Below are 13,786 nucleotides of genomic sequence, written 5' to 3'. Positions count from 1 at the left end.
GTTTTCCCATCTTTTATTCCCGGTTTTCCGCAGGCCGGGGCCGGGCCCGCGGGTTCCGCGCTCGGGGCCGGGGTCGGGGCCGGGGGCTGGGCCGGGGCCGGGGCCGGGCCCGAAGCGACCCCGAGGATGAGGAGGAGCCCTTCGAGGAGGAGATGGAGGTGAGCGGAGATTCCGGGGGTTTCCCGGCATTCCTGAGGGGATCCTGGGCCTTTCCTGGGATTCTGGGCCTTTCCAGGGATTCCTGAGGGGATCCTGAGGGGATCCTGGGCCTTTCCCCGGGTTTGGGGCCTTTCCAGGGATTCCTGAGGGGATCCTGAGGGGATTCTGGGCCTTTCCCAGGATTCTGGGCGTTTCCTGGGATTCCTGAGGGGATCCTGAGGGGATCCCGGGTTCCTGAGGGGAATCCAGGCCTTTCCTGGGATTCCTGAGGGGATTCCTGAGGGGATCCTGGGCCTTTCCCAGGGTTTGGGGCCTTTCCTGGGATTCCTGAGGGGATCCCGGGCCTTTCCAGGGTTCCTGAGGGGATCCTGAGGGGATTCTGGGCCTTTACAGGGTTCCTGAGGGGATTGTGGGCCTTTCCCAGGATTCTGGGCCTTTCCAGGGATTCCTGAGGGGATTCCTGAGGGGATTCTGGGCCTTTCCCGGGATTTTGGGTTTTTCCAGGGATTCCTGAGGGGATTCTGGGCCTTTCCCAGGGTTTGGGGCCTTTCCTGGGATTCCTGAGGGGATTCCTGAGGGGATTCTGGGCCTTTCCAGGGATTTTGGGTTTTTCCAGGGATTCCTGAGGAGATCCTGGGCCTTTCCAGGGATTCCTGAGGGGATCCTGGGCCTTTCCCAGGGTTTGGGGCCTTTCCTGCGATTCCTGAGGGGATTCTGGGCCTTTCCAGGGTTCCTGAGGGGATCCTGAGGGGATTCTGGGCCTTTCCCAGGATTCTGGGTTTTTCCAGGGATTCCTGAGGGGATTCTGGGCCTTGCCCAGGATTCTGGGCCTTTCCTGGGATTCCTGAGGGGATCCTGAGGGGATCCCGAGCCTTTCCAGGGATTCCTGAGGGGATTCCTGAGGGGATTCTGGGCCTTTCCCGGGATTCTGGGTTTTTCCAGGGATTCCTGAGGGGATCCTGGGCCTTGCCCAGGGTTTGGGGCCTTTCCAGGGATTCCTGAGGGGATTCCTGAGGGGATCCTGGGCCTTTCTCAGGATTCTGGGCCTTTCCAGGGTTCCTGAGGGGATCCTAAGGGGATTCTGGGCCTTTCCTGGGTTTCTGAGGGGATTCCTGAGGTTTCCCGGGTTCCTGAGGGGAATCCAGGCCTTTCCTGGGATTCCTGAGGGGTTCCTGAGGGGATTCCAGCCCATCCCGGTTTCCACCCGACCCCATTCCCGCGTTATTCCCGTTTTTCCCAGTACTGCGATCCCGAGGAGCCGCTGGGCGACGACGACTTCGACGACTACGCCAAGGAATTGTCTCAGTACCGGCGCAGCAAGGAGAGGGGCCGGGGTGAGCCGGGAATTCCCGGGAATCCCAGCCCAAATCCCAGCCCAAATCCTGTCCCAAATCCCATCCCCAAATCCCAGCCCAAATCCCAGCCCAAATCCTGTCCCAAATCCCTCACAAATCCTGTCCCCAATCCTGTCCCAAATCCCTCACAAATCCTGTCCCAAATCCTCATTCCAGGCCTGGAGAGGGGCCGGGGTGAGCCGGGAATTCCCGGGAATCCCAGCCCAAATCCCTCACAAATCCCAGCCCAAATCCCAGCCCAAATCCCAGCCCAAATCCCTCCCGAATTCCTCCTGAATCCCATCCCCAATCCCAGCCCAAATCCTGTCCCAAATCCCTCCCAAATTCCCAATCCATTCCAAATCCCCAATGCCCATTCCCGGTTCTTTGTTCCAAGCCTGGATCTGGGAATTACCACCCCAATTCCCAATTCCCAATTCCCAATTCCCATTCCCAATCCCGAATTCCCATTCACACCCCAAATCCCATTCTCACCCCAAATCCCAATTCCCATTCCCAAATTCCCAATCCCCAATCCCCAAATTCCCAATCCCAATTCCCATTCCCAATTCCCATTCCCAAATTCCCATTCCCAATCCCCAAATTCCCATTCCCAATCCCCAATTCCAATTCCCAATTCCCAATTCCCATTCCCACCCCAAATCCCCATTCCCAATCCCCAATTCCCAATTCCCAAATCGCCATTCCCAAATTCCCAATCCCAGATCCCCATTCCCAATTCCCAATTCCAATTCCCAATTCCCATTCCCACCCCAATCCCCATTCCCAAATCCCCAATTCCCAATTCCCATTCCCAATTCCCCATTCCCAAATCCCCAATCCCCATTCCCCATTCCCGAATTCCCATTCCCAATCCCCAAATCTCCATTCCCAATCCCCAATCCCCAATTCCCAATCCCCGAATCCCCAATTCCCAATCCCCGAATCCCCAATCCCCGAATCCCCAATTCCCAATCCCCGAATCCCCAATTCCCAATCCCCAAATCCCCAATTCCCAATTCCCAAATCCCCAATTCCCAATCCCCAGATTCCCAATCCCCAAATCCCCATTCCCAAATCCCCAAATCCCCAATCCAATCCCCAAATTCCCAATCCCCAAATTCCCAATCCCCAATTCCCAATCCCCAAATTCCCAATCCCCAAATTCCCAAATCCCCATTCCCAATTCCCAATCCCCAAATCCCCAATCCCCAATCCCCGAATCCCCAATTCCCAATCCCCAAATCCCCAATCCCCAAATCCCCAATCCCCATTCCCAATCCCCAGATTCCCAATCCCCAAATCCCCAATCCCCAATCCCCGAATCCCCAATTCCCATCCTCAAATCCCCAATTCCCAATCCCCAAATTCCCAATCCCCATTCCCAATCCCCAAATCCCCAATTCCCAATCCCCAAATCCCCAATTCCCATTCCCCAATTCCCCAATCCCCAATCCCCAATTCCCAATTCCCAAATCCTCAAATCCCCAATTCCCAATCCCCAAATTCCCAATCCCCATTCCCAATCCCCAAATCCCCAATTCCCAATCCCCAAATCCCCAATTCCCAATCCCCAAATTCCCAATCCCCAATCCCCAAATTCCCAATCCCCGAATCCCCAATTCCCAATCCCCAAATCCCCAATTCCCAAATCCCCGATTCCCAATCCCCGAATTCCCAATCCCCAAATCCCCAATTCCCAAATCCCCAAATCCCCATTCCCAATCCCCAAATTCCCAATCCCCAAATCCCCAATTCCCAATCCCCAAATCCCCAATCCCCAATCCCCAAATCCCCAATCCCCAATTCCCAATCCCCAAATCCCCAATTCCCAATCCCCAAATTCCCAATCCCCAAATCCCCATTCCCAATCCCCAAATCCCCATTCCCTATCCCCAAATCCCCATTCCCTATCCCCAAATTCCCAATCCCCAATTCCCAATCCCCAAATTCCCCAATCCCCAAATCCCCAATTCCCAATCCCCAATTCCCAATCCCCAATTCCCAATCCCCAAATCCCCAATTCCCAATCCCCAAATCCCCAATTCCCAATCCCCAAATCCCCAATTCCCAATCCCCGAATCCCCAATCCCCAATTCCCAATCCCCGAATCCCCAATTCCCAATTCCCAATCCCGGAATTCCCGGAATTTCCAGGTCTGAGCCGTGGCCGTGGCCGGGCTCCGCGGGGCCGGGGCAGCAAAGGGCCCGGCCGGGGCCGCGGGAGAGGCCGGAGCGGGATGGGAAAATCTGGGATCAACGACGACGACGACTTCTACGACGAGGACCTGGGGGTGAGCGGCTCCTCCTGCCCAGAATTCCCAAAAAATTCCCCAGAAATTCCCCCAAAAAAATTCCCAAAAATTCTGCCCCAAAATTCCCAAAATTCTGCCCCAAAATTCTCAAAATTCCCCCAAAGTTCCCAAAAAATTCCCCCAAAAATTCTGAAAATTCCCGAAATTCCCCCCAAATTCCCCCCAAATTCCCAAAAAAATTTCCCAGAATTCCCTAAAAATTCCCCCCCAAAATTCCCCCCAAAAAAGTTACCAAAATTTCAAAAAAATTCCCCAAAAAAATTCCCCAAAAATTCCTCCCAAAAATTCTCCCAAAAATTCCTCCCAAAAATTCCCCCAAAAATTCCTCAAAAATTCCCCCCAAAAAGTTACCAAATTTCCCAAAAAATTCCCCAAAAAAATTCCCCAGAAATTCCCCAAAAATTACAAAAATTCCCCCCAAAAATTTCCCAAAAATTCCCCCAAGATTCCCCCCAAAAAGTTCCCAAAATTCCCAAAAAATTCCCAAAAAAAATTCCCCAAAAAAATTCCCCAAAAATTCCCCCCAGAAATTGCCAAAAAATTCCCCAAAAATTCCCCAAAATTCCTCCCAAAATTCCCCAAAAATTCCCAAAATTCCCAAAAAATTTCCACCCTGCCGTGCGGCTTTTCCCTGCTCCTTAACACCAAATCCTGGGATTTTCCCCTTGGAATGACCCAAATCTTCCTTTTTCACCCCCAAATTCCTCTTTTTCTCCCCAAAATTCTCGGGATTTTGCACTTGAAACATTCCGAATTCCCCCTTTTCCCCCCAAATTCCCAGGATTTTGGTCTCAAGAAACCCCAAATTCCCCTTTCCCCCCCAAAACTCTGGGAATTTTCGCCTTCCAACCCCCCAAAATCCCATTTTTCCCCCCCAAAATCCCATTTTCCCCCCCAAAATCCCATTTTTCCCCTTCCAAACCCCAAAATTCTCCTCTCCCACCCCCCCCCAGTCCCCCCTGCACCGCCCATTTCCCGTTTCCCGCCCTTCCCATCCCGAATTTCCGTGGGAATTCCGGAATTTTCCGGCTCTTTCCGGCAGGAGGGGGGCGGATACCGGCGTGGGGAGCACGAGAAGCTTCACCTGCCGGCCGACAAGAAGGGCAAGGTCATCTGCAAGTACTTCGTGGAGGGCAGGTGCACCTGGGTAAGGAATTCCAGAGGGAAAATTCCCGGAATTCCGGCCGGGAAAGGCGGCCCGGGGGTTGGGGGAGGGGTGGGTCAGGTGTGTGCTGCTCAATTCCCGCTTTTTTTAACCCAAATCCTGCCTTTTTTCACCCAAATCCTGCCTTTTTCATCCAAATCCCGCCTTTTTTCACCCAATTTCTGCCTTTTTTCATCCAAATCCCGCTTTTTTCACCCAATTTCTGCTTTTTTTCATCCAAATCCCGCTTTTTTCACCCAATTCCTGCCTTTTTCACCCAAATCCTGCCTTTTTTTGTCCAATTCCCGCCCTTTTTCACCCAAATCCCATCTTTTTTTACCGAATTCCTGCCTTTTTCACTCAATTTCTGCCTTTTTTCATCCAAATCCTGCCTTTTTCACCCAAATCCTGCCTTTTTCACCCCAATTCCCGCATTTTTTCACCCAAATCCTGCTTTTTTCACTCAATTTCTGCCTTTTTCACCCAAATCCCGCCTTTTTCACCTAAATCTCACCTTTTTTACCCAATTCCTGCTTTTTTCACCCAAATCCTGCCTTTTTTCACTCAATTTCTGCCTTTTTCACCCCAATTCCCACCTTTTTCACTCAATTTCTGCCTTTTTTCATCCAAATCCTGCCTTTTTCACCCAATTTCTGCTTTTCACCCAAATCCCACTTTTATCACCAAATTCCCACCTTTTTTTCACCAAATTCCCACCTTCTTCACCCCAAATCCTGCCTTTTTCACCGCAAATCCTGCCTTTTTCACCCAATTTCTGCCTTTTTTCATCCAAATCTTGCCTTTTTTCACCCAAATCCTGCCTTTTTTTGCCCAATTCCCGCCTTTTTTCACCCAATTCTTGACTTTTTTTGCCCAAATTCCACCTGGAGCTCACCTGTGTCACACCTGGATCCCGTTTTTCTTACCTGTCCCCTCTCACCTGTTCTGTGTCACCTGTTCCCTGTCACCTGTGTCCCTCACCTGTTCTGTGTTACCTGTTCTGTCACCTGTTCTATGTTACCTGTTCTATGTCACCTGTTCCATGTCACCTGTTCTGTGTCACCTGTTCTACATCACCTGTTCCCTGTCACCTGTGTCCCTTATCTGTTCTATGTTACCTGTTCTACATCACCTGTTCTGTGTTATCTGTTCCATGTCACCTGTTCTGTGTCACCTGTTCTGTGTCACCTGTGTCCCTCACCTGTTCTATGTTACCTGTTCTACATCACCTGTTCTGTGTCACCTGTTCCCTGTCAGCTATTCCCTGTCACTTGTCCCCTCTCACCTGTCCCCTCTCTCCTCTCACCTGTCCCAGCTGTTCCTGTTGTCTCACCTGTGTCACCTGTGTCACCTGTCTCTCACCTGTTTCTCACCTGTCTCTCACCTGTCCGTCACCTGTTTTTCACCTGTCTCTCACCTGTCTCTCACCTGTTTCTCGCCTGTCTCTCACCTGTCTGTCACCTGTGTCTCACCTGTGTCTCACCTGTGTCTCACCTGTGTCTCCCCTGTCTCTCCCCTGTCTCTCACCTGTTTCTCACCTGTTTCTCACCTGTGTGTGCCTCCCCTGTCTCTCCCCTGTCTCTCACCTGTCCCTCACCTGTTTCTCACCTGTCTCTCACCTGTCTCTCACCTGTTTCTCACCTGTTTCTCACCTGTTTCTCAGCTGTGTCTCACCTGTCCCTCACCTGTGTCTCACCTGTGTGTGTCTCACCTGTGCAGGGCGATCACTGTAACTTCAGTCACGACATTGAGCTGCCCAAGAAGCGCGAGCTGTGCAAGTTCTACATCACAGGTTACTGCGCCCGCGCCGACAGCTGTCCCTACATGCACGATATCCTGCTAAACCTGGCTTAAACCTGGCTTAAACACACCTGAACACACCTGAAACACACCTGAAACCTCCCCAAAATCCACCCAAACCCACCTGAACCCACCCAAACCCAGCCTAAATCCACCTGAACCCACCTGAAACCTCCCCTGAACCCGACAGCTGCCCCTACATGCACGATATCCTGCTAAACCTGGCTTAAACACACCTGAACACACCTGAACACACCTGAACACACCTGAAACCTCCCCAAAATCCACCCAAACCCACCTAAACCCAGCCTGAACCCACCTGAACCCACCCAAACCCAGCCTAAATCCACCTGAAACCTCTCCTGAACCCGACAGCTGTCCCTACATGCACGATATCCTGCTAAACCTGGCTTAAACACACCTGAACACACCTGGACACACCTGAAACCTCCCCAAAATCCACCCAAACCCACCTAAACCCAGCCTGAACCCACCTGAACGCGGCCTGAACCCTCCCCTGTACCCACCTGAACCCAACAGCTGCCCCTACATGCACCATATCCTCTTAAACCTGGCTTAAACACACCTGAACACACCTGAACACACCTGAAACCTCCCCAAAACCCACCCAAACCTGACAGCTGCCCCTACATGCACGATATCCTGCTAAACCTGGCTTAAACACACCTGAACACACCTGAACACACCTGAAACACACCTGAACCCAGCCTAAACCCACCTGAACCCACCTTAACCCAGCCTAAAGTGCCCTAAACCCACCCTAAAACCTCTCTAAATCCACCTAAAACTGCCCTGAGTTCAGCCTGGAAAGGGATTTTGGGGTCCTGGGTTATTCCCAGGTTATTCCCGAGTTTTTCCCAGGTTATTCCCGGGTTTTTCCCGGGTTTTTCCTGGGTTATTTCCCAGGTCATTCCCAGGTTTTTCCCGGGTCATTTCCTGGGTTTTTCCCAGGTTATTTCCAGGTCATTTCTCAGGTCATTCCCAGATTATTTCCCAGGTTTTTCCCGGGTCATTCCCAGGTTATTTCCCGGGTCATTTCCAGGTCATTTCCCAGGTTTTTCCCAGGTCATTTCCTGGATCATTTCCTGGGTTTTTCCCAGGTCATTTTCAGGGTTTTTTCCCAGGTTCTTTCCGGGTCATTCTGGGATTATTTTCAGGTTATTCCCAGGTTTTTCCCAGGTTATTCCCAGGTCATTTTTCAGGTCATTCCCAGGTTTTTCATGGGTTATTCCCGGGTCATTTCCCGGGTTTTTCCCGGGTCATTCCCAGGTTATTTCCGGGATCATTCCTGGATCATTTCCTGTGTTATTCCCAGGTTATTTCCCGTGTTTTTCCCAGGTCATTCCCAAGTTTTTCCCAGGTCGTTTCTCAGTCATTCCCGGGTTTTTCCCAGGTCATTTCCCGTGTTTTTCCCAGGTTATTCCCGTGTTTTTCCCAGGTTATTCCCAAGTTTTTCCCAGGTCATTTCTCAGGTCTATTCCCAGGTTTTTCCCAGGTCATTTCCCGGGTTTTTCCCGGGTCATTCCCGGGTTTTTCCCGGGTCATTCCCGTGTTTTTCCCGTTTTTTTTCCGTGTGTTTCCCTTGACATTCCCACGGGATTTCCCGTGCAAGCTGTTCCACACCACCGGGCTCTGCATCAACGGCGACGACTGCATGTTCTCCCACGCGCCCCTGACCGACGAGAGCCGGCAGCTGCTCGACAAGGTGACACCCCTGGGGACACCTGGGACACCTGGGGACACCCGAACACACCTGGGGACACCTGGGACACCTAAAACACACCCAAAACACACCTGGGGACACCCAAAACACACCTGGGGACACCCAAAACACACCTGGGGACACCTGGATACACCTGGGGACACCTGGGGACAGCTGGGAACACCCAAAACACACCTGGGGACACCCAAAACACACCTGGGGGCACCCAAAACACACCCAAAACACACCTGGGGACACCCAAAACACACCTGGGGACACCTGGGGAGACACCTGGGGACACCCAAAACACACCCAAAACACACCTGGGGACACCTGGGGACACCCAAAACATACCTGGGGACACCCAGAACACACCTGGGGACAGCTGGGAACACCCAAAACACACCCAAAACACACCTGGGGACACCCAAAACACACCTGGGGACACCTGGGGACACCCAAAACACACCTGGGGACACCGGGGACACCTGGGGACACCCAGAACACACCTGGGGACACCCAGAACACACCTGGGGACACCCAAAACACACCTGGGGACACCTGGGGACAGTTGGGGACGCACCTGGGGACACCCAAAACACACCTGGGGACATCAAAACACACCTGGGGACACCTGGGACACACCCAAAACACACCCAGAGCACACCTGGGGACACCCAGAACACACCTGGGGACACCTGGGGATACCCAGAACACACCAGGGGACACCCAAAACACACCCAAAACACACCTGGGGACACCTGGATACACCTGGGGACACCCAAAACACCCCTGGGGACACCCAAAACACACCTGGGGACACCCAAAACACACCTGGGGACACTTGGGGACACCTGGGGACACCCAAAACACACCTGGGGACACCCAAAACTCACCTGGGGACACCCAAAACACACCTGGGGACACCCAAAACACACCTGGGGACACCCAGAATACAGCTGGGGACACCTGGGGACACCCAAAACACACCTGGGGACACCCAAAACACACCCAAAACACACCTGGGGACACCCAAAACACACCTGGGGACACCTGGGACACACCCAGAACACACCTGGGGACACCCAGAACACACCAGGGGACACCCAAAACACACCTGGGGACACCCAAAACACACCCAGAACACACCTGGGGACACCTGGATACACCTGGGGACACCCAAAACACCCCTGGGGACACATGGGACACCTGGAGATACACCTGGGGACACCCAGAACACACCTGGGGACACCCAGAACACACTTGGGGACACCTGGGGACACCCAAAACACACCTGGGGACACCCAGAACACACCTGGGGACACCCAAAACACACCTGGGGACACCCAGAACACACCTGGGGACACCCAAAACACACCTGGGGACACCCAGAACACACCTGGGGACACCCAAAACACACCTGGGGACACCCAAAACACACCCAGAACACACCTGGGGACACCTGGGGACACCCAAAACACACCTGGGAACACCCAAAACACACCTGGGACACGTCCAGAACCCCGTCTAGAACCGAGTCTAGAACCAAATCTAGAACAGTCTAGAACCCAGTCTAGGACCGAGTCTAGAACACTCTAGAACCGCTCTAGAACCGAGCCTAGAACGTTCTAGAACCGAGTCTAGAACCCAATCTAGAACACACCTGGAACACACCTGGAACACACCTGGGGACACCTGGGGGTACCTGGGGACACACCTGGGGGTACCTGGGGGGGTACCTGGGGGTACCTGGGGACATTTGGGCACAGATGAATCCCAATTCCCCCACCCTCATTCCCCCATTCCCAATTCCCAATTTTTCCCCAATTTTCCCCAATTTCCCCCCAATTTTCCCCAAATTTTTCTCTATTTTCCTCTATTTCCTTCAATTCCCCCATATTCCCAATTCGCAATTTTTCCCCAATTTCCCCCCAATTTTTCCCCAATTTTTTCCCAATTTTCCCTCCAATTTTTCCCCAATTTCCCCCCAATTTTCCCCCAATTTTTCTCCAATTTTCCCCAATTTCCCCCCAATTTCCCCCAATTTTTCCCCAATTTCCCCCCAGTTATCCCCCAATTTTTCCCCAATTTCCCCCCAATTCCCCCCAATTTCCTCCCAATTCCCCCCAATTTCCCCATTTTTCCCAATTCCCCCCGATTTCCCCCCGATTTTCCCAATCCCCCCGGATTCCCCCCCATTTTTCCCAATTCCCCCCGATTTCACCCCAATTCCCCCCGATTTCACCCCGATTTCCCCCCATTTTTCCCAATTCCCCCTGATTTCCCCCCAATTTCCCCAATTTTCCCATTTTTCCCAATTCCCCCCGATTTCACCCTGATTTCACCCTGATTTCACCCTGATTTCACCCCAATTTCCCCACTTTTCCCAATTCCCCCCGATTTCACCCCAATTCCCCCCAATTTTCCCAATTCCCCCCGGTTTCACCCCATTTTTTCCCCATTTTCACCCCGATTTTCCCGATTCCGCCGGATTTCCCCCCGATTTTCCCAATCCCCCCGATTTCACCCCATTTTTTTCCCAATCCCCCCGGGTTTCACCCCAATTTTCCCAATTCCCCCGGATTTCACCCCGATTTCCCCCCATTTTTCCCAATTCCCCCCATTTTTTTCCCAATTCCCCCGGATTTCACCCCGATTTCCCCCCAATTTCCCCCCAATTCCCCCCAATTTTCCCAATTCCCCCCATTTTTTTCCCAATTCCCCTGTTTCTCCCCCCATTTAATTTTCCCGATTCCCCCGGATTTCACCCCAATTCCCCCCAATTTCCCCATTTTTCACCCCATTTAATTTTCCCAATCCCCCCGGGTTTCACCCCAATTTCTCATTTTTCCCAATCCCCCCCAATTTCACCCCATTTTTCCCCAATTCCCCCCATTTAATTTTTCCCAATCCCGCCCGATTTCACCCCATTTTTCCCCCCCGCAGATGCTGCAGGAGGACGCGGAGGCCGGGGCGGAGGACGAGAAGGAGCTGCAGGAGCTGAAGAAGCAGGGCATCGACCCCCTCCCCAAACCCCCCCCGGGCGTGGGGCTCCTCCCCACCCCCCCCCGGCCCCCCTCCCCTCCCCCCCCGCGGGGGCTGCCCCTCCCCCCGCCCCCCTGCCCTCCCCCCCTGCCCCTCCCCCCGCCCCTCGAGCCCCCCGACGCCCTCCCCCTCCCCCCCCCGCACCCCGACCCCTTCAAGAAGATTCCGTCGCTCTTCGAGATCGTGGTGAGGCCCACGGGGCAGCTGGCCGAGAAACTGGGGGTCAGGTGAGGAGGAAAAATCACCTGGGGACACCTGGGGACACCTGGGGACACCCAAAACACACCTGGGGACACCCAAAATACACCTGGGGACACCTGGGGACACCCAAAACACACCTGGGGACACCCAGAACACACCTGGGGACACCAAAACACACCTGGGGACACCTGGGGGTGTCATGAGACCCACGGGGCAGCTGGCCGAGAAACTGGGGGTCAGGTGAGGAGGAAAAATCACCTGGGGGGCACCAAAACACACCTGGGGACACCCAAAATACACCTGGGGACACCTGGGGACACCCAAAACACACCTGGGGACACCTGGGGACACCCAAAACACACCTGGGGACACCTGGACAGCACCTGGGGACACCCAAAACACACCTGGGGACACCTGGGGGACAGGGAAACGCACCTGGGCACCCAAATTTCCTCTTCCCAATTCCCAAATTCTCCCAATCCCAAATTCCCCTTCTCAATTCCCAATTCCCCAATTTTCCCCCTCTCCAATCCCAATTCTCCTCTTCCCAATTCCTGAATTTTCCCAATTCCCCAATTTCCCCCCTCTCCAATCCCCAATCCCCCCTCTCAATTCTAAATTCCCCAATTTTCCCCCTCTCCAATCCCCAATTCCCCCTCTCAATTCCCAATTCCCCAATTTTTCCCGTTCCTCCTCTCTCTTTTCCCAGGCACCCGGGGCCTCCCCCCGGGCGTTTCCCGGCTCCGGGGGGTCCCCCCGGGCCGCTCCCCCCGGATCTGGAGCCGGGGATGGGCCCCGGGATGGGCCCCGGGCCCCCCCTGCTGCCCTTCGAGGAGCCGCCCCTCCCCCACCCGGGAATGCTGCCCCTCCCCCACCCGGGATCCTCGGGATCCTCGGGATCGCCGGGATCGGCCGGAGCCCCCCTGCCCGGATCTTCCGGAGGATTCTACGAGGGGTTCTACCCCCAGGAGGGGCTGGAGATGGAGCCCGGAGCCATGGGGGACACGGGTGAGACACGCCAAAAATATCCCAAAATCCTGGGGAATCACAGGGGGGACATGGGTGAGACACCCCAAAAATATCCTGAAATCATCCTGGGGGAGGGAACCCCAAAATCCTGGGAAAATGGGGGGGAGAACCCCAAAATCCTGGGAGAGGGAACCCCGAAATCCTGGGAGAAATAACCCCAAAATCCTGGGAGAGGGAACCCCAAAATCCTGGGGGAGGGAACCCCAAAATCCTGGGAAAATGGGGGGGAGAGACCCCAAAATCCTGGGAGAAAGAACCCCAAAATCCTGGGAGAAAGAACCCCAAAATCCTGGAAAATGGGGGGGAGAGACCCCAAAATCCTGGGGAATCACAGGGGGGACACGGGTGAGACACCCCAAAAATATCCCAAAAATATCCTGGGAGAGGGAACCCCAAAATCCTGGGAAAATGGGGGGGAGAGACCCCAAAATCCTGGGAGAAAGAACCCCAAAATCCTGGGAGAGAGGACCCCAAAATCCTGGGGGAGAGGACCCCAAAATCCTGGGGGAGGGAACCCCAAAATCCTGGGAAAATGGGGGGGAGAACCCCAAAATCCTGGGAGAAAGAGCCCCAAAATCCTGGGGGAGGGAACCCCAAAATCCTGGGGGAGGGAACCCCAAAATCCTGGGGGAGAGAACCCCGAAATCCTGGGAAAATGGGGGGGAGAACCCCAAAATCCTGGGAAAATGGGGGGGAGAGGACCCCGAAATCCTGGGGGAGGGAACCCCAAAATCCTGGGGAATCACAGGGGGGACACGGGTGAGACACCCCAAAAATATCCCAAAATCCTGGGGGAGGGAACCCCAAAAAATATCCTGGGAGAAAGAACCCGAAAATCCTGGGAGAGGGAACCCCAAAATCCTGGGAGAAAGAACCCCAAAATCCTGGGAAATCACAGAGAGGAGCCCCAAATCCCGGGAAATCAGGGGTGGGAGAGCCCCAAAATCCCGGGAAATCAGGGGTGGGAACCCCAAAATCCCAGGAAATTGGGGTGGGAGAACCCCAAAATCCTGGGAAATCGGGAGGAAGCCAGATTA

General features: G+C 54.0%; 1 protein-coding gene across 1 annotated transcript in view; it reads left to right on the top strand.

Annotated features, from left to right (window-relative positions):
* Positions 1-13,786, top strand: part of ZC3H4 (zinc finger CCCH-type containing 4) — a 38,253-nt gene that overhangs the window by 14,459 nt on the left and 10,008 nt on the right. Inside the window, exons 5-12 of the mRNA XM_058859975.1 lie at positions 34-158; positions 1,400-1,493; positions 3,650-3,786; positions 4,850-4,954; positions 6,671-6,782; positions 8,368-8,477; positions 11,421-11,746; positions 12,430-12,728. Of these exons, the coding sequence (XP_058715958.1) occupies positions 34-158; positions 1,400-1,493; positions 3,650-3,786; positions 4,850-4,954; positions 6,671-6,782; positions 8,368-8,477; positions 11,421-11,746; positions 12,430-12,728 (1,308 nt within the window). The remainder of the gene's footprint in view (positions 1-33; positions 159-1,399; positions 1,494-3,649; positions 3,787-4,849; positions 4,955-6,670; positions 6,783-8,367; positions 8,478-11,420; positions 11,747-12,429; positions 12,729-13,786) is intronic.

This window comes from Poecile atricapillus, chromosome 31 (assembly GCF_030490865.1).
Source record: "Poecile atricapillus isolate bPoeAtr1 chromosome 31, bPoeAtr1.hap1, whole genome shotgun sequence".
NCBI classification, from domain to species: domain Eukaryota; kingdom Metazoa; phylum Chordata; class Aves; order Passeriformes; family Paridae; genus Poecile; species Poecile atricapillus.
This window is presented reverse-complemented; position numbering and strand designations above follow the sequence as displayed.